Raw genomic sequence first — 27,154 nt, forward strand, 5'->3', positions numbered from 1 at the left:
GAGCCTTTTTTTTTTTTTTTTTGGTGGTGGTATTCTAGCATTCCAGTAAATGCTTCATTAAGATTAGCAATAATATGAAGGACAATCGTATAAGTTTACCTCCTGTGTTTTTATTGCTTCTTGAAATAGCGTTTCTTTGTTTTTGTTTTAATCATAATAGCAAAAAAATTTTTTTAGGTCATTATCCTTATTGTAATTGGACATATGAGTACATTAATGGATCTTCTTGTTTTCTTAATGTTACCACTATGAGTGGTAGGCCAAAAGTCTCAGTTAATAATGTCACAACTTACATGACTTATGACCAACAGGCTGCGTGTAGAGATTTTTATGTTTGGTTGGACTGGATGAGAAAGAGCAGCAGAACTACATGTTTGCTTCAATCTGATTTATGGTTATTTTGTGGCACACATGCCTACAAAGAAATCCCCTCTGCCTTTTCTGGTACCTGCACGTTAGGTATAGTAGTACCCTTGGTGTATAAAATAGATAAGCTCCCAGCGGTCCGTTTGCGTAACAGAAGGGAAGTACAATCACCTATTTCTCAATATACAGGGACAACCATCTCTAGGTCCCTTCTGCCTTCTTTAGGTGCAGCCATGAATTACCGTGATTTGCATAAATTGGCAAACTGGACAGAAAATTTGTTTAATTCCACCATTTTGGCTTTAAAAATGATTAACAAAGAAATATCAGAAATAAGAAATGTAGTTCTTCAACATTTTTATGCTTTAAATGTAATCTTTGCTTCTAAAGGTGGAATTTGTGCCTTAATTCATTCTCATTGCTGCATGTATATAACTGATCAATCGACCAATATCTCTGCTACTATTGATCATATGGAACAAATGATAGCCCATAATCCTTTGAATCCACCTGAAGGTTTTGATCCATGGGAGTGGTTGTCTTCTTGGTTACCTAATGGATTATGGTTAAGAAAAATATTATTGATTGTAATTGCATGTATTGCTGGCTTCATTATGGTGTGTTGTTGCATTCAATGCATACCCTCTTTGATTTCCCAATGCACTGCATGGTGGTACCGACCACGGCCCACCACAGGGGTTACAAGAGGAATTTATGTTGCAAAGTGTAGACGCTTAGGCAATGAAGTGTACGATTTGGACTAATGGTCCCTCTTTTCCTCTAATAATATAAACAAGAAAAGGGGACATGTGGGAAAATGATTGCTTGTACATGAGAGCATGAGCAAAGTTCTTATTGTTACAGGGTGATTTCATAGCTAGAAGCATCCTTGGAGCATGAACAGCGCGTGAACAGCTCGTGCTGTCCTATATGATTGGCTAACGTGGCATGGCCTGATGCTCGCATAATCTAGTGCGAAGGTCTTTATCTGCTGGCTAGAACAAATTGCTTGGCTTGTATTTTGTATCTTTCTGATTTCACACAATAAAAGCTGTGCTGCATTAGCCCTAGGGGCAGCCATATTTCGGAACCTATCATGGTGTGAGACTGATTTTTCTTTGGATGCCGAGCTGTAACTCGACACTTAGTCTGCATTCCTGCATGTGTGCTATCTCTAGTTCAAGGAAAGCCCATAACACCATGCAGAGCTCCAGGCAACCTACAAATGGTTGCCTATTTTTGTGGTTCCTCGTCACAGCCTTCCCACACATGGGAGCGAAAATCAGCTTGCATTCTGGTTTTGTAGAGGAAGGGTATTCATACTGAGTTGCCCTACAGCTTTCATAATTCCTGTTGGCTGTGTTAATGGGAGGTGGAATCCAACAACTTCTGGAGTTCACCATGTTGTCTACCCCATGGTTTATGCAGCACTTGACTGCTTAATCTCAGTCAATTGATTTCAGTTTTCTAATGTTCATAAATCCAAAACTAACATGGTAAAAAATGGCTTCTAAGCAAGGTATTTTATTTTAAATGTAGTACTTGAAATTGTTGTGACTCTCCCTGGGACCCTAGGGTGAAGGGCAGGTAATAAATCAAATTATCACCATCATTATTAATAATAATTTAAAATGTGGCTTTTGTCTTAACTAAATAGTGCTCATCTGAAACAACATGGCTGTTTGTTTCTTTTTTTTTGCAAAGATCATAACACTTCAGACTTCCATTGCCCCTCTCAAACTATAAATTTCCACCAGCACTGGGTCCAACTGCGTAGGTCAAGTAAGGCCTCTGCTTGCGGGAGTTTCTAATGTGAAGAAGAGGGAACCATGGAGTCCCTGGGGAATTTATTATATGTTTATTTAATTCTAATTAGATTAATTAAATGCTATTTTGTATTAAAACATTTTTTTACCACCCTCCATGAAAAATTTTGCTGCATTCGCGGACGCTCAAAATGATGTCATGCGCGGAAGCAGCGAATCACGACACGCGGACGTGGGTTGCGTTCACTTCAGGATGCAAATGGGGCTCTGGAACGGATCCTGTTCGCATCCAGAGGTACCACTGTATGTGCTTTGAAGCCTCGAAGTATATGTTAAGGATAGACAATTCGTTAAGGTGTTTTAACAATAAAAAGTAGAGTGTTTTGAAAACTGAAGTACAGTACCAATATTTTTTATTGTAAACATCCAATGAAACAAGTATTAACAATTTCTGCTAAAAATGTGGCATTAACAGTGTGTCACTTACGTGAATTGCATATTAATTCATGCTTATTAAAATAATAAATAAAAAGTGTTGCTGGCTGACTGCCTCCCCCCCCCCCAGTGATGACTAGACAGTCTATTTTGGCTCCCACAACCCAGGTCCCAGAAGCCATTTGGCTCCTAGCTTTTCTATCCCAGTTTCCAACACTGATTTAAAGACTTAAGGGATACAGTACAACCAAATGTCAATAGCACTTGACCCACAGGATTTATGTTTTCATTCATTTCATTTCATTTTAAAAAGCCCAACCAGGCAGAAATTTAAAAACAACAAGTATTTCATCTATACTAGGCTCACTTGGCTGCTTCCAATGGAAGGGAAATTCTGTGTCCTCCCCTTTTTCTGTTCAGAGCTGTATTATCTTTCAAAGCTGTGTTAGCTTTCCTCTCTAAGGAAACAGCAGGCAGCATCAATATAGATGTGCTCTTAAAGCAGAGCAGCACTGGGATGTGCTTTAACTCTTCCAGCGAGGGAGAGCTGGCTAATGAAAGCTCCGTGTTAATTCTGACATCTAATAGCGATTCAGCGTGGGAGCAAGGCTGGGTGGTGGGGTTGCTTCATGGAGGAGGGGATAACTTTTTTTTTTAAAGCGATATTGATGTAATTATCATTCCTGACTCTGCCTCTCCACAGCATCCCTCCTGTCTGTGCATTGCGGAAGAAGGGTTCTTGCACCTCCTTTTGAGCTAATATGGAGAAGGAGGGTGGGGGGTGTCTGTGTGCAGTAACTGAAATGCAGTGCTGTTGAAGCAGTGCCGTAGGCCCCCCCCCATAATGTTTCTACTTGATGATGGGGAGAAGAATGCTTTCCTGTGCATTGCCTTTGTTAGAGAATGAGATGCTGGCTAAAAACTGAAGAAATGGCTTTGGAAGAATTGGATTGGAGATTGTATGCTGTTTCTCAGCACACTGGTAGGAGGAGCTGCAGGTCTTAAATACTGTAATGTGTTTTTGACACTTGGTGTTTTTAATAAGATTTTTTTAAAAAATAAACTCTGGTTGTAATTGGCATGATAATTACATGTGTCTGTTGATGGAAACTTTATCTGCTGATTGCTACTAGGACCTGATCTTGCCTTGAACAGCCTTTGTTAGCAAATTAAGGTCTGTATTGAAGTATCCAGGTGAAATATACACTTGTTCATAGATGGCTCCTAGAGATCAGGTACAAACCACCGTGATTCTCCCAAGATAGCTTTCTAAAAATACAGCCTTGAAATTACTTGTGCGACAGAGGGACGATGTGAGCTAATTTTAGCCTGGCTTCATACCGGCTTTTTAAATAATGTTTTATTGCAGGACTTGTTTTCTGAATCAGGAAGACATTCATAGATTCTTGAAAAACCTAATGATGTTTAAGGAATTTTATCATTGTTTAATAGCTGCTTAGTTGTGTCGGAAGTTCCAGAAGTTCCCCTATGCATCTTTCATGAAACAATTAAATGGGCAGGTGCTACGCTAATGTGTGTCGTGTGTAGTTTTGCATATCTCAAACTGAAGAGAAGATGTTGCTTAATTTGAAAACAAGTTTGCATTTCCCCCTGTATGTTCTTCACCAGCAAGCCAGGACTCTGGAATAAGAGTTGCAGTCCAATCCATGCAATGGGAAAGGAGCTCCATCTTATTTCAGTGGAAGAAGCTCCTTTCCAGTAATTGAATCGTCTGTGCGTTATCATTTTGCATAAAGATTTTACCCCGTACCAAAAATGCTTTACATATATTAGCCAAGAAATCCTTTAAACAAGCCTATTAAGTAGGCTAGTATTTGTCCTCCTGTTAATACACTGCGTTGGGAAGGCAGCAGAGAGACAGCAGCCTGCCTAAGGCAAACTAGTGAGTTCATGGCTGAGCTGAAATTTGAACTACTGACTTGTTTGCCCGTGTTCTAACTACTACCATGGACCAGAGAGCATAGCAAGGATGGATGACTTTGTCACATTCATCCTTTCTCTCTAGGTTTACCCCCAGCATCAAACATGGTACTCTGTGATGCTTTACAATAGCACAGGAAACAGTAACATCGCCCAGAAAGAAGGTTGGATACTGTACAGATTTTCCTACACCGACTTCTCCCCTTCCTTTGCCCTCCTCATATGTGCTATTAGTATAAGGACATTAAAAACATCCTACTTCCTTGTCATTCTGTGCTATTAATGTTGTTTCCTTTCTGCCAGGGTTCCGAACTGTCCTTTCTTTTTTCCCCACGAAGTATCTGAGATAATTAACAAAATGGCTGATGATAGTAGAGCTGTGGTGATTAGATGTATTAAGGATTTGCTTAAAATGAGCAAATGGCTGATAATCTTCTGGTCTGGTTATCTCTGCTGAACGTTTTCTGTTTCTTATTGCTTTGTTGCTGTTAGATTTTATTTGTTATTTTTTCTTGGATTGTTATTATATTGCTGTAAACCACTCTGAGCTCTGTGAGTGCATTGAAAGGTTGAAGTATGAATCTTCCTAATAAAAACATTTCTTAACCAAGTATGTTCTTAAGTGTCGTACATTATTTATTAGTGCTAAGGTAGGGTTGTGTGAGCTTGTGTGCATGCGCTGTGATGTGGCTTCTACTCTTAATTTCTGATCGTGCTTTCTATCTCTGGGTGCACCAAAATTGAACATTAAACTCAATCTATGACTTGCTGCGCCTTGTAATACAGGTTTTGTGCTTCCTACCATGTAATATATTTTAAGCTCCCATAAAATATGTTGTGAAATGGAAATTTTGCTTTTATTTTTAAATTTTTACTCCCTTTTTTATTATTAAGGTTATTTGAGCAGGACATGTTGAATGAATTAGATACTTAACAGAGTTCTTGGGGAGGAAAGTGTGTCTGTTCCAGGAATGCAAATATTGCAATAGGACTAAATCTAAGGACACAGTCAAGGTCAAAAGAGTTTTGCTTTTAACTTCTGCAACACCTGCTACATAGATAATGCTGGAAGTCAGTGTGATAATTTTTTTTTAAAGGCTTAGGTTTTTGGTATAAGCAATCTGTTTATAATAGGACTGTTATTTGTCAAATTCATAACACTACATATTCATATAAGCTCCAGAAACCTGCATTTCAAAAAATGTTGTAGTGCTAATTATGCAGAAATGGGTGTAATTTATCAGGGTGCGGTGTGTGTGTGTGTATGTGTACGTACGTACCCAGTACACTGTATGTCAGGCATAGGCAAACTCGGCCCTCCAGATGTTTTAGGACTACAACTCCCATCATCTGGAGGGCCAAGTTTACCTATGCCTGCTGTATGTGGATTGGGCCCTCTGAACCACTCACAAAAGAGGCCTCAGATTTGCATGGGGTTTTGTGCCATATGCAGATTTGTGTCCTCTTTTGTGGGCAGAGTGGAGTCCTCAAAAAAAAAATAGTACAAAAGTCTTACCCTGTTGAATTTCTGCCCTCCACACAGCTGTTATAAGGGTACATGAACCCCATAGGGCAACTCTAAGCTGAGGTAGTAATGGTTGCTGACATACCTGGCAATAGGGCCTATTACACACAAACATACTTCTGAGCAGACATGTACAGCGAGAGAAGCCATTTTGTGTATGACCAAGACACACAGGACCGCTAACACGCATGCCATTTTCAGCCCCGGAATAGGGCAGAATGGGCTTACACACAACCACTGACGAACGCATTGACCTGGAACACAACCCCCATGCAAACAGGGAGTTGCTTGTATATCATTGTACTTCTTAGTAAAATGTCAACTGTACTATGGTCTTTAGCACCTACACTAGAAAGAGCCATAGCCATGTCTGCTGCTAAGTTTTCAGTTTGCATTTGCCATTGGCTGGGAGCAGGGGGGAATACTTAACATCCACCTGCCGTTGTGTAGTAGTATTTGCAGAAAATTACTATATTTACCACACAGTTTGCTGTAACAGTGTACAATATGCGTGCATATTGGAGTTACTGGGTGAAATTTCTCTGCTGTTTGTCTCCCAACAACTCTTGAAACTTATTGTGAAGTCATCAAAGCAATGATCATGTGCATGTGCAGTTTCACATGTATATGGTCTCTGAGTATACTTAGTACAGTGGTACCTCGGGTTACATATGCTTCAGGTTACATACGCTTCAGGTTACAGACTCCGCTAACCCAGAAATAGTACCTCGGGTTAAGAACTTTGCTTCAGGATGAGAACAGAAATCGTGCTCCGGCGGCATCGCGGCAGCTGGAGACCCCATTGGCTAAAGTGGTGCTTCAGGTTAAGAACAGTTTCAAGTTAAGAACGGACCTCTGGAACAAATTAAGTACCTAACAAGAGGTACCACTGTAAAATACCAGTACTGATTTAACAGCCTTTTAAAAGGTTCATGCACATTAAATATTTCAAAACAAATGAACCATTCCTAATAGGAAGGGAGAAATACCGCTTTCCCCCATATATCTGATTTTTATGACATTTCCCTCTTTCTCAGTAATGACCACACCACTCCAAATTAATATAGACACAGCAGGTTTTCATTTTTTCCAGTAGTTTTACCTCTGCCCAACCTCTAGTCACCTTAACACATTCCAGTAACTTGAAGTATTGGGAGGGGAGCATATGCATATGTAGAGCCTTACAGTGGTACCTCGGGTTACAAAGGCTTCGGGTTACAAAGGGTTGCAGACTCCGCTAACCCGGAAGTAGTACCTCGGGTTAAGAACTTTACCTCAGGATGAGAACAGAAATCGTGTGCCGGCAGCACAGCGGCAGCAGGAGGCCCCATTAGCTAAAGTGGTACCTTAGGTTAAGAACAGTTTCAGGTTAAGAACGGACATCCAGAACGAATTAAGTTCTTAAACAGAGGTACCACTGTATTGATATGCCCAGTAGCACCAAACTATAATGGGGAAGGATACTTTTCCTCCTACTGTGAAAATCTCCAACTTTTCAATCAACAATATCACATAGATTCCCAGCATCAGCTCCCAAACTGAATAGTAGCTGGCCCCTTCTGGAGTTAAAGCTACTGCAGTGAAGTTCAGCATAGAATCTAGTTGATGGTGCAGTGGTATTAACAATGTGAAGATTGCTGCTGCTGCTGCACCGCGGTCCCTATCCTTCTGGGACAGACATCCCAATTAGTTAACAGATGTAAATTACCCCAAAGGGGGAGGGAAACGATGATTCCATTAGGGAGTGGGATTTACATAAGCTCATCTCTGCTTCCAGTAAAATGCCTTGTGGAAGTTATATTTAAAAACCCATCCACATTTCACGATTTAACAAGTGGGATCTGCAACCAAAGGTTGCTGTAAACACTCAGCTCTAACAGAAGTTCTCCTGTTCAAGGTTCAGCCTGCCCACCAGCCAGCCTGCCTTTTCCAGGGGGAGCAGAGGGAAGCAAGCTAGGTGGGCAACTGGCTCTATCTGTTGTTGTTTAGTCGTTAGGTTGTTAGCTTCGTGACCCCATGGACCAGAGCACGCCAGGCACTCCTGTCTTCCACTGCCTCCCGCAGTTTGGTCAAACTCATGTTCGTAGCTTTGAGAACACTATCCAACCATCTCGTCCTCTGACGTCCCCTTCTCCTTGGGCCCTCCATCTTTCCCAACATCAGGGTTTTTTCCAGGGAGTCTTTTCTTCTCATGAGGTGGCCAAAGTATTGGAGCCTCAGCTTCAGGATCTGTCCTTCCAGTGAGCACTCAGGGCTGATTTCCTTCAGAATGGATAGGTTTGATCTTCTTGCAGTCCATGGGACTCTCAAGAGTCTCCTCCAGCACCATAATTCAAAAGCATCAATTCTTCGGCGATCAGCTTTCTTTATGGCTCTATCTAGTGTGCTACAATTCCTACTGCAGTGATGAACTCAGATGGCTGGGTAGCGGCAAGGAAGGAGGATTGGGTGGAGATGTTAAGAGTGGGGAGTGCCAAGTGAAATGGGTGATGGGCCTGAGTAAGCAGGCAGTTCAAGTGGTGTGTTTTGCACCACCTTGAGCCTCTGGACCAGGCTGAAGGATAGCCGCCCACAGAGCGCATTGCAGTAATTGAATCTTGAGGTTACCAGTGCCTGGATCACTGTGGCCAGAATATTCCTGTCCAAGGTCATCTGTAATTGATGTATCAGCCATAGCTGGTAAAATTCTAGGAGATTTGTAACGATTTCTTCGTTGACTTCTAATGTACTAAGCCGTCTGTGATAATTTGAGATCTAAGACTGTTTTTAGACTAGTAATGTTTGGCGAGTTTTGCTGCCCTGGAGCAATGTTCAGGTTCTGGTTCCTGTGAAATCTCACCTTTTGTAGCACTTCGCTGACTATAAATAAAACTTGTTAAAGCATATTTTCTCTTGGAAGACCCAAGTCATCGACCACATTAAAACCTCTAAGACTGGAGGGCTAACCGTTCCCTTGGATTGGCTTTTAAGGTATCAAACAGTTTCAGATTTACTCTTGATCTCATTTTAACACCTTGAATAACTGGAGTTGTTTGCATCTGTTTTCATTGGCTGCTCTTCTGCATATTTCAATTTTAATGTAACTGTGCAATTCTTATTCATTCTGACACTGGCAATCTCTCATGAGAACACCTATTTGTGTACATTCTCTGTTTTAAAAATTGCTGTGAGGATTGAAATAGGTTTTTTGTGCATAGAGGGTGATTGGAAGCAATAGGAACTGAAGTGCTCAAAAGTGTATTTTTGTACACCATGATCTGTTATTAATTTGGGATCTAATCCAGCCAATTCCTGGTCAGTGCACCAATGCTAAATGGCTGTTCCACTCAGGGTTCAGATTTGGTAATTTGCAACCCAAAGAGATGGAGAGAAAAGTGTGATACCACAGACTAAACACTGTAGCTGAAACGAATCAAGTGGTTTATTAGTGTCCAGTGCTTCAGTTTAAGGCTTATTGTTATCTGCATGTTACTGTGAAATCTGGAAAGGATAGCAACTTAACACAATGGAATAGGGAAATAAAAGTTCCTATGGTTTAAAAATGGTGTAAGAATTGCATTACAGTTGAGTTGACAAAGCAATCACAATTTTCTGTTTCAATCCCATCCTAACTGAAGATTTGGCCTTCCTTCCTCCAGCCCATCTTGTTGAGAATTTCAAAGTTCCCTAGCATTTTGGAGTAAAGTTCATAGTTAATCCATCCAGGGCTGTGAGCCAGGATCTTGTGGCCTTCAGCAGATGAAGCTGAGTTGAATAGAGAGCAAGGAAAAGAGAGAAGAAATAATCCTTTGAACACCCTTTATACTGATCAGGAACTGAGCCAGGAGGATGGAATTTCCCATCTTCTCGGTTAATTTAATTACTAATGTAGGTGAACTCACATAAAAGGTAGACTATGGTTTACCATAATCTATCTGGGGGGGAATGTATAATTGCGACCCTTGCTTTTCCAGCGCATTCTTTGAAACATTTCATCAATATTTATAACTCCTTATGCATTATCATGCTGCTGTTGTTGTTTTTTCTCCTTGTCTGCTTTGGTATATTTCCAAAGGACTCATGCCAACCTATTTATGCTGATAAATAAGGTGTTGTCTTCAGGCTCATCATCAAAACAAGTGCCACAGAACTTGTCATCCATTTTGGTCCTTCATGGATATTCTACTACTTGTTGCAGATAATGGTTCTGTAATACTTAGCAGGGTATAGATTAATATCTACTGTTAAATTGCTGGGAGTTTGTAAACAGTTGCTTCAAGTCACTTGGAGATGTACTAGTCAGACCCACCACCTTCTCCTGCTGGGGGCATATTAGACTACTTAGTTTTGAGTTTTGTACACCTGATTGAATATCTATATCTCATTTTGTATAGCATAGTTGACTATGGTGCATCCTAATGTATTTTGGCATGTTTCCTTCTGTGCTTTTAAAAAGCATGGCTTGGCTTGAACTTTGTAGTCAGGGAAGAGCCATGTTTGGCATTGACAAATGCATTTGAAGTTGTTGCCATCTGGTATTGTTTTCTGTAACCTTGGGGAGCTAAGACCTTGCTTTTCCCTTCCTTTTATTTGGGAATTTTCCACTACTATATTTCCCATTTCTAAAAAATGCATTATTTGCTAAATGAGACATAATGAATTGCTACACCACCAACTTGGGTGATTTCAAAGCTGTTTGTACAACTTTTAAGAGAGTGGGGGGTCATACCCTCTCCCTTGCTTGCTTGCTTGCTTTGTTTGTAAGGAGGGAAAGGAGTGAATTTAAACCATAAATTTGTGTTGCCCAAACATGCTGAATTCAGATGCGAAACTATTTAAGACATTGGAAAATGTTTAAATAAAAATGTTCAATTACAGTCTTACAGGGACAATAAAGGATTATGCATTTGCATGTCATGCTAAACTATGATTTGTTTTGGATGTTTGTATGTGATGCCAATAAAAGGTTTAGCATTTACAAGAACGAACTGCAGTAAGACTTTTGCGCTCTGCCCTTTCTTCCTCTGGTAAGGCCATGATGAGATTGGAACAATAAGATTTTCTGTCAGTTTGGCATTACGTCTGAACCACAAGCTGTAGCTACTTTGAACGGGACTTTGTGAATAAGCTTACTTGTAACCCATGGTTTGAAGGTGGCTTGTTTCAGCAAACCATAGTTAAAATTAGCCAAAAGTTTGCCCATGGTTAGAAATTATGGCAAGCTTCCGTTAATGAAGAACAGAAACAAAAGTTTCCCAACTTCTCCTTATGGGCTTGCTAGAGAACAAATGGGGAGAGGGAGCCCATGAGCTGAAGGCTCTCTATGCCTTCTCTTTTTAATACTAAACTATGACAAAGTGTTTCACGCAAGCAGGACCAGAATGTGACCAAATGTTCCAGGTTTCCTTTTTCTGTTCTAGTTTGAGTCTTTGCCTGTAACATGTTACTACTTCTCCTTGCCTCACGACTGCAGGCAAGCAACATATTTGATCCCCGATTCTATTTCAAAAATGTCTCACCTGTGAGGGCCAGGCATCCTATTGGTAGTTGCTGAAACAGAGCAGATCTGTTGCAGTATATCTAATAGAAGTGAAAATGTTCTCTGGACATTCCCTTACAACGTCAGGCAGTGCCCAAATGACTTCAGACTTAAGAAAGCAACCACATTGGATTTTAGCAGCTTGACTTTGACCTGGGGTGGGATTGGAGACACCTCTCATTTTCTGCATTATTATTTATTAGATTTATATGCCTCCCTTCATCCTGGAGATCACAGGGCAGTTTACAACATAAAAAAACCCCAAAATACACAACATAATTGCCGGGGGGGGGGTGTCTGTGCAAAATCTGACTGGAGTGGTTGTTGAATATTGACTTGGATCTGTGTGACTGAACAGAATACAGTCGTACCTTGGTTTTTTAATTTAATCCATTCCAACGGGAGTCCGTTTTACTCCCGGAACAATTTGAAAACCAAGGCACGGCCTCCTGCATCCAATTGGAAGCCACGCTGGACATTCAACTTCCGAAAATTGTTTGAAAACCAGAACAATTACTTCCAGGTTTCGATTGTTCAAGAGCTGAAACGTTCGAGTTCAAAGGCGTTCGGCTTCCGAGGTTCCACTGTATTCTATCATATCTGAGGACCAACAGGCTACCTTGGGGTGTGGGTCTCAGGGGGAATGCAATGGTGGTATGTGAGGGGGTACTACCACAACTACTGCCTGAGGTAGCTTCCTCTGTCTAATTATAGGACTAGTTCTGATGTGGTTCAGCTGCAAGAAATGTTATTAAGAGATGAAAGATCCCAACAACTTTACTGCTGTTTCCTCTTACATACTTTATCGTTATTTGTGATCAAGCGTTTGAATTGACCAGATCGCCTGAGAATGATCGTGAAGAGACAAAACAAAATATTTCTTCACTTCGTTTATCAGTTGATGAACGATAAGGCTACAGTGGTATCTCAGGTTACAGACGCTTCAGGTTACAGACTCCGCTAACCCCGAAATAGTACCTCAGGTTAAGAACTTTGCTTCAGGATGAGAACAGAAATTGCGCGGCGGCGCCAGTGGGAGGCCCCATTAGCTCAAGTGGTGCTTCAGGTTAAGAACAGTTTCAGGTTAAGAACGGACCTCCGGAACGAATTAAGTTCTTAACCCGAGGTACCATTATATCTTTGGCTACTAGCTGTTATGGCTATCTTCTTGTTCCACTGTAGCCAGGCATTGGGTGCATTTTGCACCTGGCTTTTGACCACTTCTGCCCAAGTGGATATGCCCGGGCACCAGGTTAGCTCCTGACATCTCCACCATCTGAGGATCATTGGTTCTAGACCATTTCCCCAAACTAATGCCCCATCCTGTAGAATTCAATCCGTTACATTTCATCTGCACAATCGGAATGAATTTCTGGAACCAAAAATGCTTTTTCTGAGCAGGTGCAAGAATGTCCCTGGATCAAGTGACTTTTCTCCTGTAAGTTCCCAGAGCTCTTAACCCAGTTCAAGGTTGCCGTATGAACTAGCCAGGTGTTTTAACTGATAACCAATCACAGTCAGTCCATCCTTTGGAAAAATAAGGCTTTCGAGTTGTCTTGCCCAAATATGGTAACTAGACATTCCATTTTGGCAGTTGCAACCTTGGTTTAAGGAGCCATTTGGCACCTAGCTTTGAGTTTCTAACACTGGAGGTAGTATATACCACATAATACCAACCGCTAGGAACTGCAGCTGGGAAGAGTTCTGTTGCAGTCAGTTCCTGCTTGCACACTTTCCATGGACATTTGGTTGGCCACTGTGAAAACAAGAATACTAGGGCTAGGATGTGCCTTTGGTCTGATCCTGCAGGGCTCATCTTACATTTTTATTATTCATCTATGCACATTCTTTTTTTCTTCTGATTCTTCTTAGAACTAGAGAAGAGGATTCTCGGGGTATTGCTTGTAAAGCTCTGCTGTCGACGCAGAGGCACATTATTTTGAAATGTGGTTTTGCCAAATAGAGGCAGTCCCAGCAGTCCTTGACCGTCAGCTAGCTGAATGAAAGTCACTTTGGCTTCTCCTTGTACAACTTGAATGAAAACCAGCTCCTTTAAACTCTGTAGACATAATGTCTGGTTCTCACCTAATCAGAACTGCCATTTATTTTTAGACACCTTTCTCACCCAAAGCTTTTTTGCTTCTGTTTGCTTTGCTTTCCTCTGAGGAAATGGCTTCTGTATCCTCCTCCTTTGTTATAGGATTCTCCGCTTAACTAATCAAGTTAAAACAAATGCAGGTTTCATAACTGTTTCATATTTGAAATTTTCCGACTGGGCTTTTTTATTTTTTAATTTTTTTAAATAGCTTTATCACTGTGTGCCCCTATTTTGAGACTTCTTCGGGGGTGTAGACTGACACATTCAATCTTGATTCTCAACTGTGTGATGTGGTAGTGCTTTCTGTTGCATTTAATGATGTACAAAAGGCCATAGAAATTCAATGCTGGTTTGTTTTTTATGTTAAAAAGAAATAAACTTGACCTGCCTTTGTGCAGCTGAGATGTTTTGCTAAGTTTGCAGAACAATTGTGTGGGAAAAGTCATATTTATTTTAAAGACTTTATGCCATTTTTCTAAATATCAAAGCAGCTTAAGGAGTATAAGAAAGTAATGTATCTAACATAAAACAAATACCAAAGACGTAAGTAGCATCAACTGAATCAACAAAACACCTAGCAACTAGCTTTCCAGGCAAAAAAAAGCACCTTGCTACCTTTTCTGAAAGCAAGTAAACAGACTTTCACTTTACAGTGGGAAAATCCTACATTCAGCTGTCTGCCAAATACGGTATTAAAATGATGGTGTAAAACAAATTTACTGTTAAGGTGGTTTTCTCACCTAGAACAAAAAGTGAGTAATATTTGTTACATTAATTATGTTTTGCAGTGTGGCAGATGTTCTTTTTTAAATCCTGTGATATTTAAGGAAGAAAATACTACCTATTCTGAAATATTCTTTGTATTTCTGGCTTGCTGTTTTAAGCGAACAAAGTATTTTGTTCTAATGCCTCCTTAATCAAAAGTGGGAGGGAATATGCTTTAGGGGAAAAAATGAGTTTTCACAATAGCAAATGTTCTGGAAGGTGTATAGTAGTCTTCAAAATGGTGGATATAACACTTAAAAAGAGTTTTCAATTCTGTTGCTTTGTAGTATTGAACTAACAGTTCTATAAAATCTCTTACGGAAAAGGCACTTTTTATAAATTTCACACTCTTTAACATAACATAGGTTAGTTTTCTATGGTTTACATTAAAGAAATGGCTTTGAAGGCCTGAAAGTGAAACATTGCCAGCTAGCACTTCTAAACTGATCCTTCTTATGTCTGTTTACTGAAGTGGCATGTGTGATTTACTTTTCATGCAAATCTTCAGTTTAGGACTAATCATAGATGACTAAACTAATTTTTACTTAGAACAAAAAGCATATTTGATTAAACTAAGCCAGCTAGAGCTGAACCAGGCATGCCATTTTTGCCTTGGAAATCTTCGCTAGAAAAAACTGGGATTTCACAAATCCAAATATATATCATTTGCCTCTTCACCAGAAAAGAAGGCCTGCTCATATGCAGCATGGTAATTTTAAATTGAAGGAGATTTCTGCTATTGAGTATATAAAAGAAAATCAATATGCACAGATCGTTCCATGTGAAAATCAATTGTCTGAAGAACTAGCCTTCCAAGTGGCATTTTATATACAGGCCAATTCAGAGAATTAGGAGAACAGGCTGCAGAGAGCTCATGAAATGAACCACTCTTCTTCAAGCTTATTTTTATTTCATTTTTTAAAAAAACCAATTATCTTCTCAAAAGAACACGAAAAGTGCATTTTAAATGGATTTGAGACTTTTATTGAAAAGGTAAAAAAAAAGGCTTTCCCCCACTGTAGCTTGGTCCTTCAATATCCCTGTTGGTTTAAGTCTTAAACCAACTCTCCCCTTTGCACAGGGGACAGATAAGATCAGGTGCAGTTTGCTTAGCATTTCCAATTAACACGGTAGGATACTGCTGCCTTTCAAGCTGCTAATTGGCTTGGTGGGGGTAGGGCAGAGACTGAAAAAGAAATCCTGAGTGGATATATTTTTGAACAGTAGGAATCAGCAGCCAGAAAAATATTTATTTTTCCCCCCTTGATGTTGTCACACCATCTGTTTCCTTCAGATTTCTGAGCAGGCACAATCATTGTTGCGACAAATTTCTTTGCACCTCAGAACTCTTGAGTACATGAAATGAAATGTACGGCCAATTTGCATCATCACTATAGTTTAATGTTATGCTTTTTTACAAAGCATGCCAGTAGGTCATCTTCTTGTGGAAACTAAAGTATTCTGTAATCTTCCACTTTGATTATCTGTGTTTTTAAGCTAACTATGTTTGTACCATAGAGATTTTTTTTTAAAAAGTTCTCACTGCTCCTGCCTGTGTTCAGGAATCACCAGCAGTCTTAGGTTTTACACACACACACACACACACACACACACACACACACACCCCCCGCCCCTGCCCATTGCATTTTGGGTTGCTTTCTTACATTGCTGCACACAGCAGAGTCTGGTTGGGGATGTCTTCACCTGATGCCCATTACCTGATTTGTTTTCCCATGCCAAGCTCCAGTTCACTGAATCTGTCACCGTTGCATGTGCCATCAACTGCACATGCTCAAACTAGCTGCCTGAAATGTACACACCTCAGCTTAACTGCAGCTTCCATCCTCTAATAGGATGGAAGCTGGTTTGAGGGGGAAGCACATCTAACAGGAGTATTTCTCAAGCAGCTACACGATATGTATGGATTGTGGCTAGCGTTTTGTGTACTCCACTCCAAACGCCAGCAGTCAAAGTGAACTGAAGCCAGAGTAAATGGCATTGTGTACATAGCCCTAGTGTGAATCAATGTAGAAATCTGCTTTATACAACACTATTGGCCCATCCACACTGTGGTCTAATCAGCAACAGATTGTCAGAGTGTCAGGCAGAGCTGTTCCCCAGCTTTACCTGGAGATGCCAAGAACTGAACCTGGCACCTAATAGGAAGTTGCTACTGACGTGGAAAGTACACTTACCTGCAAGGTTTTGCAACCAGCAACACATCAGTTTGCAAGGGTTCCATATATGTGTTTGACTGTATCGCAAATATGTTGTGATAAGTAGTTCTTGAACTACTTGCCTCTTGGTGTTTCCAACACTGAGTGATCCTATGTGCAGTTCGTAGAGCCATCTGTACTCTTCTAGCCAGAAAAACATGTTGTACATAGGGATCATGAAACTGAAAAATAAGTCATATCTCAGCCACAATGCATCGCATGTTAAAAACCGGAACTAAACCTTGGTCCTTACTTGAATTATTTCTGTCAACTTGTTGTTTTGTAATTCAGTAAGATACTACTAACCAGATGTGCAAGGTTTGTTGGTTGGTTTATTATTTTGCATTAATTTAGACAATCACAGGCCAATCACAGTGATTTGCTATTGTGAGTAAATTCTGTTTATATGTCATATTTATCTAACTTTTCATTTTGTTATACCATAATCTTCGTTTTTAAAGTTGGGGGGGGGAGAGGTAGAAGAGTGAGGCAACCAAGTTCAGTTAGTGAGTACAGAAACCATTTTAAAGATTCTTATTGGAATATTGGAAGTGTTTTCAAGCTGGACCTCTCTTCACAATAGATATTTAAGAACAACTGTAGGAACAAAGTGACTTTTTTAAAAAAAACTGCTTTTAACTACTTTCTGCGATAAGTCTTGTGTTGAGGAACACATAATAATAATAAATTTTATTTATATCCCGCCCTCCCCAGCCGAAGCCGGGCTCAGGGCGGCTAACAACAATCAAATAATCCCACATTCTAAAAACATTCCATTATAAAATTAATTAAAATCAAATTGATGGCAACCGTTAAGCAAACTTCTGTGCAGATTGCCAGAGGAGGGAGTCAGGCTGCGCCCTGACCAAAGGCCTGGTGGAACAGCTCTGTCTTGCAGGCCCTGCGGAAAGATGCCAGGTCCCACAGGGCCCTAGTCTCTTGTGACAGAGCGTTCCACCAGATTGGAGCCACAGCCAAGAAAGCCCTGGCTCTAGTTGAGGCCAGCCTAACCTCTCTGTGGCCTGGGACCTTCAGGATGTTTTTATTTGCAGACCCTAGGTTCCTCTGTGGGACATACCAGGAGAGGCGGTCCCGTAGGTACGAGGGTCCTAGGCCGTATAGGGCTTTAAAGGTTAAAACCAGCACCTTAAACCTCCTGATCCTGTACTCCACCGGGAGCCAGTGCAGCTGGTATAGCACCGGGTGAATGTGATCTTGCAGCGAAGACCCCATAAGGAGTCTCGCCGCGGCATTCTGCACCCACTGGAGTTTCTGGGTCAGTCTCAAGGGCAGCCCCACATAGAGCGAGTTACAATAATCCAGACCGTCACGTGGATCACAGGGGCTAGGTCAGGGCGAGAGAGATAAGGAGCCAACTGCTTAGCTTGGCGGAGATGAAAAAATGCCTCCATAGAGAGGGAGGTATCGAAGATTACACCCAAACTCTTAAAGGACGGTGCTGGCGCTAATTGCACCCCCGCAAGAGATGGGAGTTGCCCCCTCAATCCCATATCATCCCGTCCCAGCCAGAGGACCTCTGTCTTCGAAGGATTTAACTTCAACCGGCTCCCATGTAACCATCCAGCCACAGCTTCCACATGCTTAATATTCTCTGACGAAGAGTGTTATTACATTCCAAAGAGCTTCATTTAGTTGCCTTTGATTGTGCGTGGACCATACGATCCAAAAAATACCTTGGACTCTGTAAGCTACAAAGAAACAGCTGAGTTGCTTCGTGCATTGTGGTTTTCCTGTTACTAACTGTGATGAAAAAGTTTCAAAAGATGCATATGTATTACAAAGTGTGAAGACTGTGTTTCTCAAATTGTTAATATTCATTCCTGAGTCCAGTGTTTTGTTGGACCTGTACATACTTCCCTGAAAATCACACTGCACAGTAGTTGCGAGCATCCGTGTGCTGTTGTGGGAAAATACGAGTTATCTGAACACACCCACAGTTAAGTTAGCCAAATGTCTCTCACAGAAAGGGGTTCTTGCCAAGTAAAGCAACATAATCAGTTTCCCGCCCCCCTCTCTCTCTTCTGTATTAAATAAGATGAAGAGACAATGCAGAACTTCCTGGTATGGTTTAAGACAGCAGTGGTCTCCCTCCCTTCCTTCCCACTGTAATTTGTGTGTTATTTGAATTTCCTTGGGAAGTGTCCTCTTAGCTTTTTCCCTTTTGAATGCTTTGAGGAAAAAGCCATTCTGACTTTGAAGAGCTCAGCTGCAGTATCTTCAGTTTCTTGGGGCTCCAGCAGCAGTTAAAAAGAGGACCTGTTACAGGAAAGGTGCATAATTTGTTTATAGCATCCTACTTAGCCTTGCTATTTTATTCTGCCCTGTTGAAAGCAGCGGAACAGTGCAAACTTCAAGGAGAGGGGAAGAGACAAACCTGATGGGGCAGATGTGAGAGCTGAAAGTTTAGCAATTTAAGCAATAGATTTCTGCCTGGCTGGCTGCTGACATGAATCTATGAAGAGAAACTCCATGTGCCCTTCTACAGTGGAAGCCTAAGACGTTGCTTGGTAATTGCAGAATACCCCTGGGCATTAAGAAGGAGATTGCAAATATGTAAATAATGGTAGAGGCGATTTGGACATGAAGGAAAACTCTCTAATATTGTGGGAGAGCTATGTGGCAAGGAGATGGACTATAAAACTGGTTATGACCTCTTCTAAAAATGATGGGTTCTGACTGAAAACACACCTGGATCCAAGAACAGAAGTTAGCTACTCAGAAATTTCTGTACAGTATTATTTCTCATGTAGATTTCTGGCTTTACGTAACAGCAACTGAAGAGGAGAGGCAGTGAATGTGTTCCGTGCATCAATATATTAGTTACATTTTGTAAAATACATTTAGCAGTATACAGTGTAATTTAGGTGCATCAAGAAATTGTCGCTGCGATCAAAACTGGAGTGAATTACCGGCAGTTAAATCCGCCAAGTGTTTTATTGTTTCATTTATTAATGAGAAGTGAAATACAAAGAGTTACCCTTCATCTCCAAATGCTAAAGTCCTGGACAACTTTTTAAAAATACTACCTTTTTAAGTAGCACTGGAGTGAACATTAAAGGCTACAAGAAAAAGATATTGTGGGTTCTCTTTGTATGAAACATTTTATTTTAAAGTTTCATGTGGCAATAGCACAATGTCGCAACGTGGATATGCAAGAGAAGGACAAGAAAATCCTTTCCGAATTCTGCGCAGAGTGAACCACGTCTTTCACAGTGTTTCTTCAGCAGTACAGCGGTCTCTGACAAAGAGGCATGGGCGAAATTACCCACGCCACGCCTATTCTGGTAAGATTTGATTTCAGAATAATCATTTGTAACCAATGTTCCAGAGTATAAGTGTCTGACTCACATGGCAATTCTTGTATGTGCCAGACACTTTACTTTTACTACATTATTCTTTTATTTTATTTTTAAAAGCTCTCAAAATACAGAAACACCTTCCTCAGTTTTAGTGCACTTGTAATAGCACAACCTTATTTAATGGTCCCAAGTGATGCTGACAAATAAAAAATAAGTAGTTTTTAATCAAGTGTCTGTTCAGTATAATATATATTTTAGAGTTTGTAGGTATCGGATCAGGTTTTCCTAACCTTTTAATCCTAGTGATTGAAATGGCATTTCAATGGGCCTCAATGGATATCAAAATATTCCACCTATACTTTTAGTCACAGTATTACGAGCAATGAATGTCACCCTTTATGTGGTATGTAAACTATGCATTGTATAAATAATTCTTGTTTAGAAAGTAATTGTTTGTGACAATGTACATTTCACAGTCTGGAAAAAAGTACATGCAATTAACCCCACCCAACCTTTCCACAAATGTCAGATATTGTATGTCCTGCAATATAACAGGAGTGCTTTTTAGATTTCATATCTGAGGTGTGTGTAAGTAAGTGTCCATCCAAATACACCTTAACTTGTGTTTAGTACTTAATTGCCTTAAAGGCTTACAATAATTGGTGTAGAGACAAAGCCACCAGGAGCATTTAATTCAGAGGCTGAATGGCAGAGATAAATATCCATCATTTGCTTCCAGTTCTGAGTTGCAATCTTGTTTACAAAATTGGGTTCACAAGTGACCATGGTTTACATCTAGGACTACAATCTGGGTAGGGTTTTGTTCAAAATATTTGAACTGTCTTTGCTCAGTGACCTGCTTGGGGGTTGGGGGAGGAAATACACACATACATATTGGCTTGGTTTTGTCAGCTGACAAGGGTATGGTGGCTGTAAATAGACCTTGGACAAATTTCCAGCCTAGGATTTGTTTTAATGAATTTGACTTTTTGCACCACTGATGAAATCACATTCTGCTATGAAAGACGAAGCCCTATTTTAATAGGCACTGCCTCATAAGTTTAGCAGTAATTTTAGACCGTGAAAATCAGAATGGTTTTTTTTTTTATTCAGTCAGGATCATCCCCACCCCCTCACTATTAATTTTATAATAGGCTTTTGAGAAACACCTGTTGATCTTGCTCAGGAGTGAATTAATTCAACCTCAGGGTCCAGGACTGAATAGAGATTAACAGCTGCTCCTTTTAACCTCTGTTTTGGAGTAGGCCTGAGGTTCAAAGGATGTGGTACTGTTTCACGAGGTTGTGTAAGGTATCCAATTCAGTAGACTCCTTTTGTTGCTTTCAAGATAATGGCCTAATTTCACCTGTCTCTTGCAAATGTGTATTATTAGTCCCTGAGTGTGTTTAAATCTGATTCTCACATGACTGGACAGCAGGTACCTTGGAATAATAAAATATCTACTCAACAAATTTGGCTAAGGTTTTGTCTAAGGCCATCAATAAAACACAGCCAAGTAACCTCGAAGGTGCATGTGATTCCTTCATTTCATACTAGTTTTGGTAGGTGTGTGTGTCATTCTGTAGTTTCTTACCAAAAAAAATGGAGAATATAGTGCTTGCACATTTTGTCTCATATTTCAGGTTCTACAAATGCTAGAAACTTCCTTTCTATCAAAAAACGAAAGGTGGGAATCAGGAGTATGAGTCATTGGTGGGAGGGCTACCCCCACCCCCGTTGAACTCTTATGTGTGTTTAACATTGTTTTGGCTACATAACCACACTCAACGCCTGCAGGTTGGAAAAGGAAGGGATTCTTTTTCTTGCAATATATTTTAATGAAAGTTCTTTCAGTTCTAGCATTTTATACATTTTCCTCCATCATGAGGAAAACCAGTCATTGCTGCATAATTACAGTTCAATAAAAGCAATTAATTTACATATTGTCATTATATTTTTCCAGAGGTTCAGGAAGACGCTCAGGTATTTCCTGAATAATAAATGTGGTTTGCCACCAGGTAACCTGCCTCACCCTTTGCAAACTCGGCAAATTACATTTGATAACTCTATTCACATTGACAGCGAGTGCTCCCCTAGGACAAATGTGTTTCTATTGAAAACATCTTTTCCTGTCTGTGTTAGAGTTTATACAAGATCACTGAGCTGCAATGTATTGACATTAGGCAGAAGCCCTTGTGATATTATTTTAGGTGCCTGCTGATAAGGTTTTTGTGCTGGCAAATCTACCCAGACATAATACTTTAGCTACCTATATTTCTTTTAAAGTTTTACTGATTTTTAAAATCTTTGCTTCAGTGATCATAGTTCTATGTATATATGTTTTTTAAATTGTTTTGTAGTTTGTAGCTGTATTTTATCTGCAAATTTGTTCGTGTAAATAAATAGAGAGCTATTTAAGTGGTTCATACATTTTTCTGGATTAGGTAAAGCCAAAAATATCAGTATCTTGTACTATTTCAGATCTGAAGCCTGTCCTGAAGTTTTAAAGGCCTGGTTTGTAGTAACCCAGTTGTTAGGTATCTCTGCTTTATGTAAACATCCTGGGTGACTGTAGACAATTTTATAACTAAAGAGAAAATAGCAGACAGCAACGATGGGTGGTGGTGATGGAATTACATAGTAACTTTGTCCAACTTTTGATAATAAAAGGAACAAAGGTCATTCCACACACAAAAAGTAAAGCCAGATCAAATAAGCATGATCTGTTGGAAGAGGAAATATTTTGCTCCTTATTAGATTGGGTGAAGATGCATTGTATTGCGATTTCAGTTAAAGAAATGGAAAGCTATAGTGTTTTTTTGAGTTGTAGCTCCTGGCTAGTTTCTATGGCTCAAGGTAAGTAAAAGAAATTTGATTTTGTAGCAGAATGTGAGGATTGAAGTGTTTATATCACTTAGACTCGCTTATATGGCAGGTAACAGGGCAGATACTTGTAGCTTCTGGTATTTGCTGAGGTGAATTTTTACTATACAATTTTCTGCCAATCCCACTCTTCTAATAATTTACAGAGGTTTCATTAATTTTGCCAGAGTACAAGACCCGAGGTTACAGGTGACTATTTTTTTAAGGGGTTCCAGTCACCACAGGCCATGTTGACACAAACGTTCATTTGAGATGACATTTTTGTGAAATTCAAGGAACAATTGTGCCCGTCAAGTATCTGTTTGGGGAGTATAAATCCATCTAAACCCCTTCACTTTGCAATTGGGTTCTTTATTAAATAGAAATAATGTTTTCATTTTTTGAAATACTGTTTGCAAGGGAGTACCACAGGCTTAGTCCATAAGCTTAATAATGCCATAATTGTTTTGCTGGGTTCTAGATAAGAGCCAAACACACCTCAATAATGAGTTGGGATGAGAATCTACTACTGACTTGGTATTGCTGCTTTTCACTCCTCTGCAAAGGAGCAGTTTCTGTGTATCTTGTAGGAAGATGCACAAGTCAAATTTCCTCTTGTGTGCATGCACTTTCATGTGTGTTTCTGCAACTTGCCTCTGTACCAGCTTGCTTAAAACAATTTAATGCAGTGTGCTGTGGTGTCGGTTTTCTAGGAAATTTTCAGTCTGTCCCAGGAAATTTTCTGATGCCCTAGAGCATGGGTGCTGTAACTTCTGCCCATTGAGATGTTGTTGTTCTGCAATTCCCATTGTCCCCAGTCACCATGTCCAGTGGTGAATGATGTAGTCGAGCAACACCTGGTGAGCCACAGGTTCCCCACCCCTTACTTAGAGAGTGATGTAATTGAGCATGTTATTTTATTTGTATTTAGTAAACAAATCTATAAACTTTGAAACTTCCATGCTGCTTTCAACTACTGTCTGTATTTTTTTCAGTGTTCAGGAACACCCAACCCTATTTTGACTGCACCTTTACCACCTGCTGCATAGGGTGGTGCTGTTAAATAGAACTGCAATGTCCCTTTCTCACAAGGTTGGAAGTTACTGCTGCAATACTGCAGTATAGGGTGCAGCTGGGAGAAGGCTGCAAGCTGCTATGTCTTTTTGCTTGCGTCGAGCCTAGAGAGCACCAGACTGCACAATGCTGGTTTCTTGCTACATCAGTGGCAGCCAACATGGTGCCTTCCAGATGTTATGGACTACAACTACCATCAGCCCCTGCCAGCATGATGTAATTGTCAGGGGTAATAAGACCACAACATTTTAAGGACAGCATGTTTGCTATCCCTGCACCACATATTGATCACAGGAGTAAAGGGAACAAAATTAATTGGTCCTTGAATCTCTTTCAAGTAGCACAGCTACATACAGTGGTACCTCGGGTTAAGTACTTAATTCGTTCCAGAGGTCCGTTCTTAACCTGAAGCACCACTTTAGCTAATGGGGCCTCCCGCTGCCACTGCTCCGCCGGACCACGATTTCTGTTCTCATCCTGAAGCAAAGTTATTAACCCAAGATACTATTTCTGGGTTAGCAGAGTCTATAACCTGAAGCGTCTGTAACCCAAGGTACCACTGTATAGGAAAACAGTCATACCTCGGGTTGAAGTAGCTTCAGGTTAAGTATTTTCGGGTTGCGCTCCGTGGTGACCCGGAAGTAACAGAGCACGTTACTTCTGGGTTTCGCTGCTTGCACATGTGCAGACGGTAAAAATGACGTCATGCGCGGAAGTGGCAAATCGTGCACACAGGTTGCGTTCACTTCAGGATGCGAACGGAGCTCTGGAACGGATCCTGTTCACATCCAGAGGTACCACTGTATTGGAAACTGGGTAGGATTATTAGTCCGTATTGTCTATTCTTTCTGGCAGGAGCTCTTTCAGTTCTAGGCCAGGGGTGTCACATTACAGTCCACCTTTGTCTTTAAAAAAGAAAGAAAGGAGATATTAAGCCAAGGTATTGAGCCTGGGACATTCTACATGCAAAGTGTGCTCTGTCACTGATTCCATCCCCCAAACAGTACCAAGCAAAGCCATGGAAGGGAAGAAAGAAAGAAAGGAATGCAGTTAAGATATGGGTGCAAATGGAAAAATGGCATGGAGGGAAGAAAGGAATAATGTTGGTTCCATGCCTTACCCAAGACTGGAAAACCCATCAGAAGACTGGAGTTAAAATGGACCCCAAAGAGCACTGGGGATATAAAAAACAAATCACTGATGGGTTTCGGGACAGCTGGAACAAATGACGACCCATAGACATTCACAGTGAAAAGCAAGAGACAAACCAGAGAAGGAATGGAAATGGACTCCTAGTAGAAGCTGCAAACCTAACAAGGCAAATAATCATAAATGAAAAGATTTGGGTGCATAATAGGCTGGGAATTCCTCTGCTGCTGTATTGTATGCCTTGAATATTTGATGCTACAAATGATTTTGAATGGCTGAAGACTGGTGTACTACGTAGGGCATACTATTCTAAAATGACAACAGTGGAATATGGCATGTAGGAGACTAAAGCAAAATGCCTTTTCTAAACAAGATCATTTCCTGTTGCATTTTCTTTTAATGTTTGTGTTACCCCACCCATACTCAGCATGAAAGTACATAAAGAAGCAGCAGTGTAAACAACAGTGTGGAAAGGGGTGGCTCTTGTTCCTGCACAGCCATTACTTGCATGCTGGACTAAAACAGGAAGCACCTTAGGAAAGTCAAAAGTAAAAAAAGAATAACCATTGTTCTAAAGTTTGGGATCGAAACAGAATAGTAGAGGTAAGATTATGCTTCCTTTTGGATTAACAGAGTAGACAAGTATACTGCCATGCTGCAATGCTTATTTTATGACTGGTGAGACGTTTTGTAGGCTTATATATTTCAAGCGCATAGTTAACATATAGATTTAATTACTTGCAGATTATAGCTTTACATGTTCAGTCATTATTTAGTGGGTTTAAGTGCCAGAGTTTATTTCCTTTACACAATGTAGCTGGCAACAGCTGATTTAGGGGCCATGTTTCCCATTCATAATTTGGTGTAAAACAAACCCCACCCCAATTCTATAAGAAATGCATCGTAGCATTTTTCTGGAGCTCCCATAACAATGTTTAAGTGAATGTTTGTGGGGTTTATTTGGGGTTGGTGGTGGTTAATGTACACTGAAGTGTCTTGTTCCATGCCTGTTCCATGGTGAAGAGCAGGAGGTAGCTTGGCTTCATTCTTGTGACAACTTTTCCCAGCCATGGTTGGATTTGTTGTTGAATTACGACTTGCATCATCCCAGATCATTGGCTAGGCAGGCTGGGAGCTGTGAATGCCAACAAAAACTGGAGAACCATTGATTCCCTGTCCCCTTTCTGTGCAGTCTTACCACCTTAATCAGAGGCAGCAGTCCTTCTGAAAACCAGTTGGTGGAAACTGGAGGGGGGAACAGTGCTGTTGAACTCAGATCCTGAATGCCGGCTTCCTGTAGGCATGCTGCACTAAATGGGCCACTGGCCTGATCCAGCAGGTTAAGTACTTAATTCGTTCCGGAGGTCCGTTCTTAACCTGAAACTGTTCTTAACCAGAAGCACCACTTTAGCTAATGGGGCCTCCCGCTACTGCCGTGCCGCTGCTGCACGATTTCTGTTCTCATCCTGAAGCAAAGTTCTTAACCCGAGGTACTATTTCTGGGTTAGCAGAGTCTGTAACCTGAAGTGTATGTAACCTGAAGCGTATGTAACCCGAGGTACCACTGTAATACAAATCAGTCCCTCCCTGCTTCGTCCAGTTGTTTCATTGGGGAGCGGCCTAGACGATTTGATCCATGGCATAAATGCTGAAGTGAGTGCAGATTAATTTCAACCCCTGTTTGCCATAAGTCACACCACCCATGTGCACCAGGACTTAGTGGGCCAAATCAGAACCGCAAGCTAAATCTCCACCCTGATGTCCTAGAAAAGAATCCAGGAAATTTGCATTGTTTTGAATAGGAATCAACTTTACAAATGTTTACAACATTAAAAAACAAATCACACTGAAAAGTTATATTGATGCTTCTGTTGGCTATTTTATAGTAAGGTCAAATATCTGTCTTAAGCGTTTAGGCTAACCACATGGGTATTTGAGTAAATCCCACAGCATTGGATTTCTAGCCTTATTTGACACTGAGCAAATGCTATAATGGTTCAAGAGGGAGGAAGCACACACGGCAGTGTAGCCACATCTATCATAGCACAGCAGAAGTACAAAAGAGAGAGAGAAAAGAAAATGGCCTAAAATCAACCATACACATCATTTGCATATTCTT

The 27,154-nt window shown here is 40.6% G+C and overlaps 1 protein-coding gene and 1 long non-coding RNA gene across 15 annotated transcripts in view; both read left to right on the forward strand.

Annotated features, from left to right (window-relative positions):
- Positions 1-27,154, forward strand: part of MCF2L (MCF.2 cell line derived transforming sequence like) — a 120,392-nt gene that overhangs the window by 19,757 nt on the left and 73,481 nt on the right. For 3 of the 14 annotated variants that reach the window (XM_083501115.1, XM_083501100.1, XM_083501104.1), the window contains exon 1: positions 18,707-19,935. The exons of 10 other annotated variants lie outside the window; for them this stretch is intronic. In XM_083501115.1, the coding sequence (XP_083357241.1) occupies positions 19,785-19,935 (151 nt within the window). In that variant the 5' untranslated portion in view covers positions 18,707-19,784. Of the gene's footprint in view, positions 1-2,949; positions 3,550-18,706; positions 19,936-27,154 lie in introns of those variants that run through there. One more of the 14 variants, XM_083501119.1, reaches the window with a different exon arrangement.
- Positions 137-1,460, forward strand: LOC310706101. Its single transcript, XR_014525674.1, has 2 exons — positions 137-239; positions 592-1,460. It is a non-coding gene; the product is annotated as an uncharacterized lncRNA (long non-coding RNA).

Source organism: Podarcis liolepis (assembly GCF_965112155.1).
Source record: "Podarcis liolepis genome assembly, chromosome: 4".
NCBI classification, from domain to species: Eukaryota; Metazoa; Chordata; class Lepidosauria; order Squamata; family Lacertidae; genus Podarcis; species Podarcis liolepis.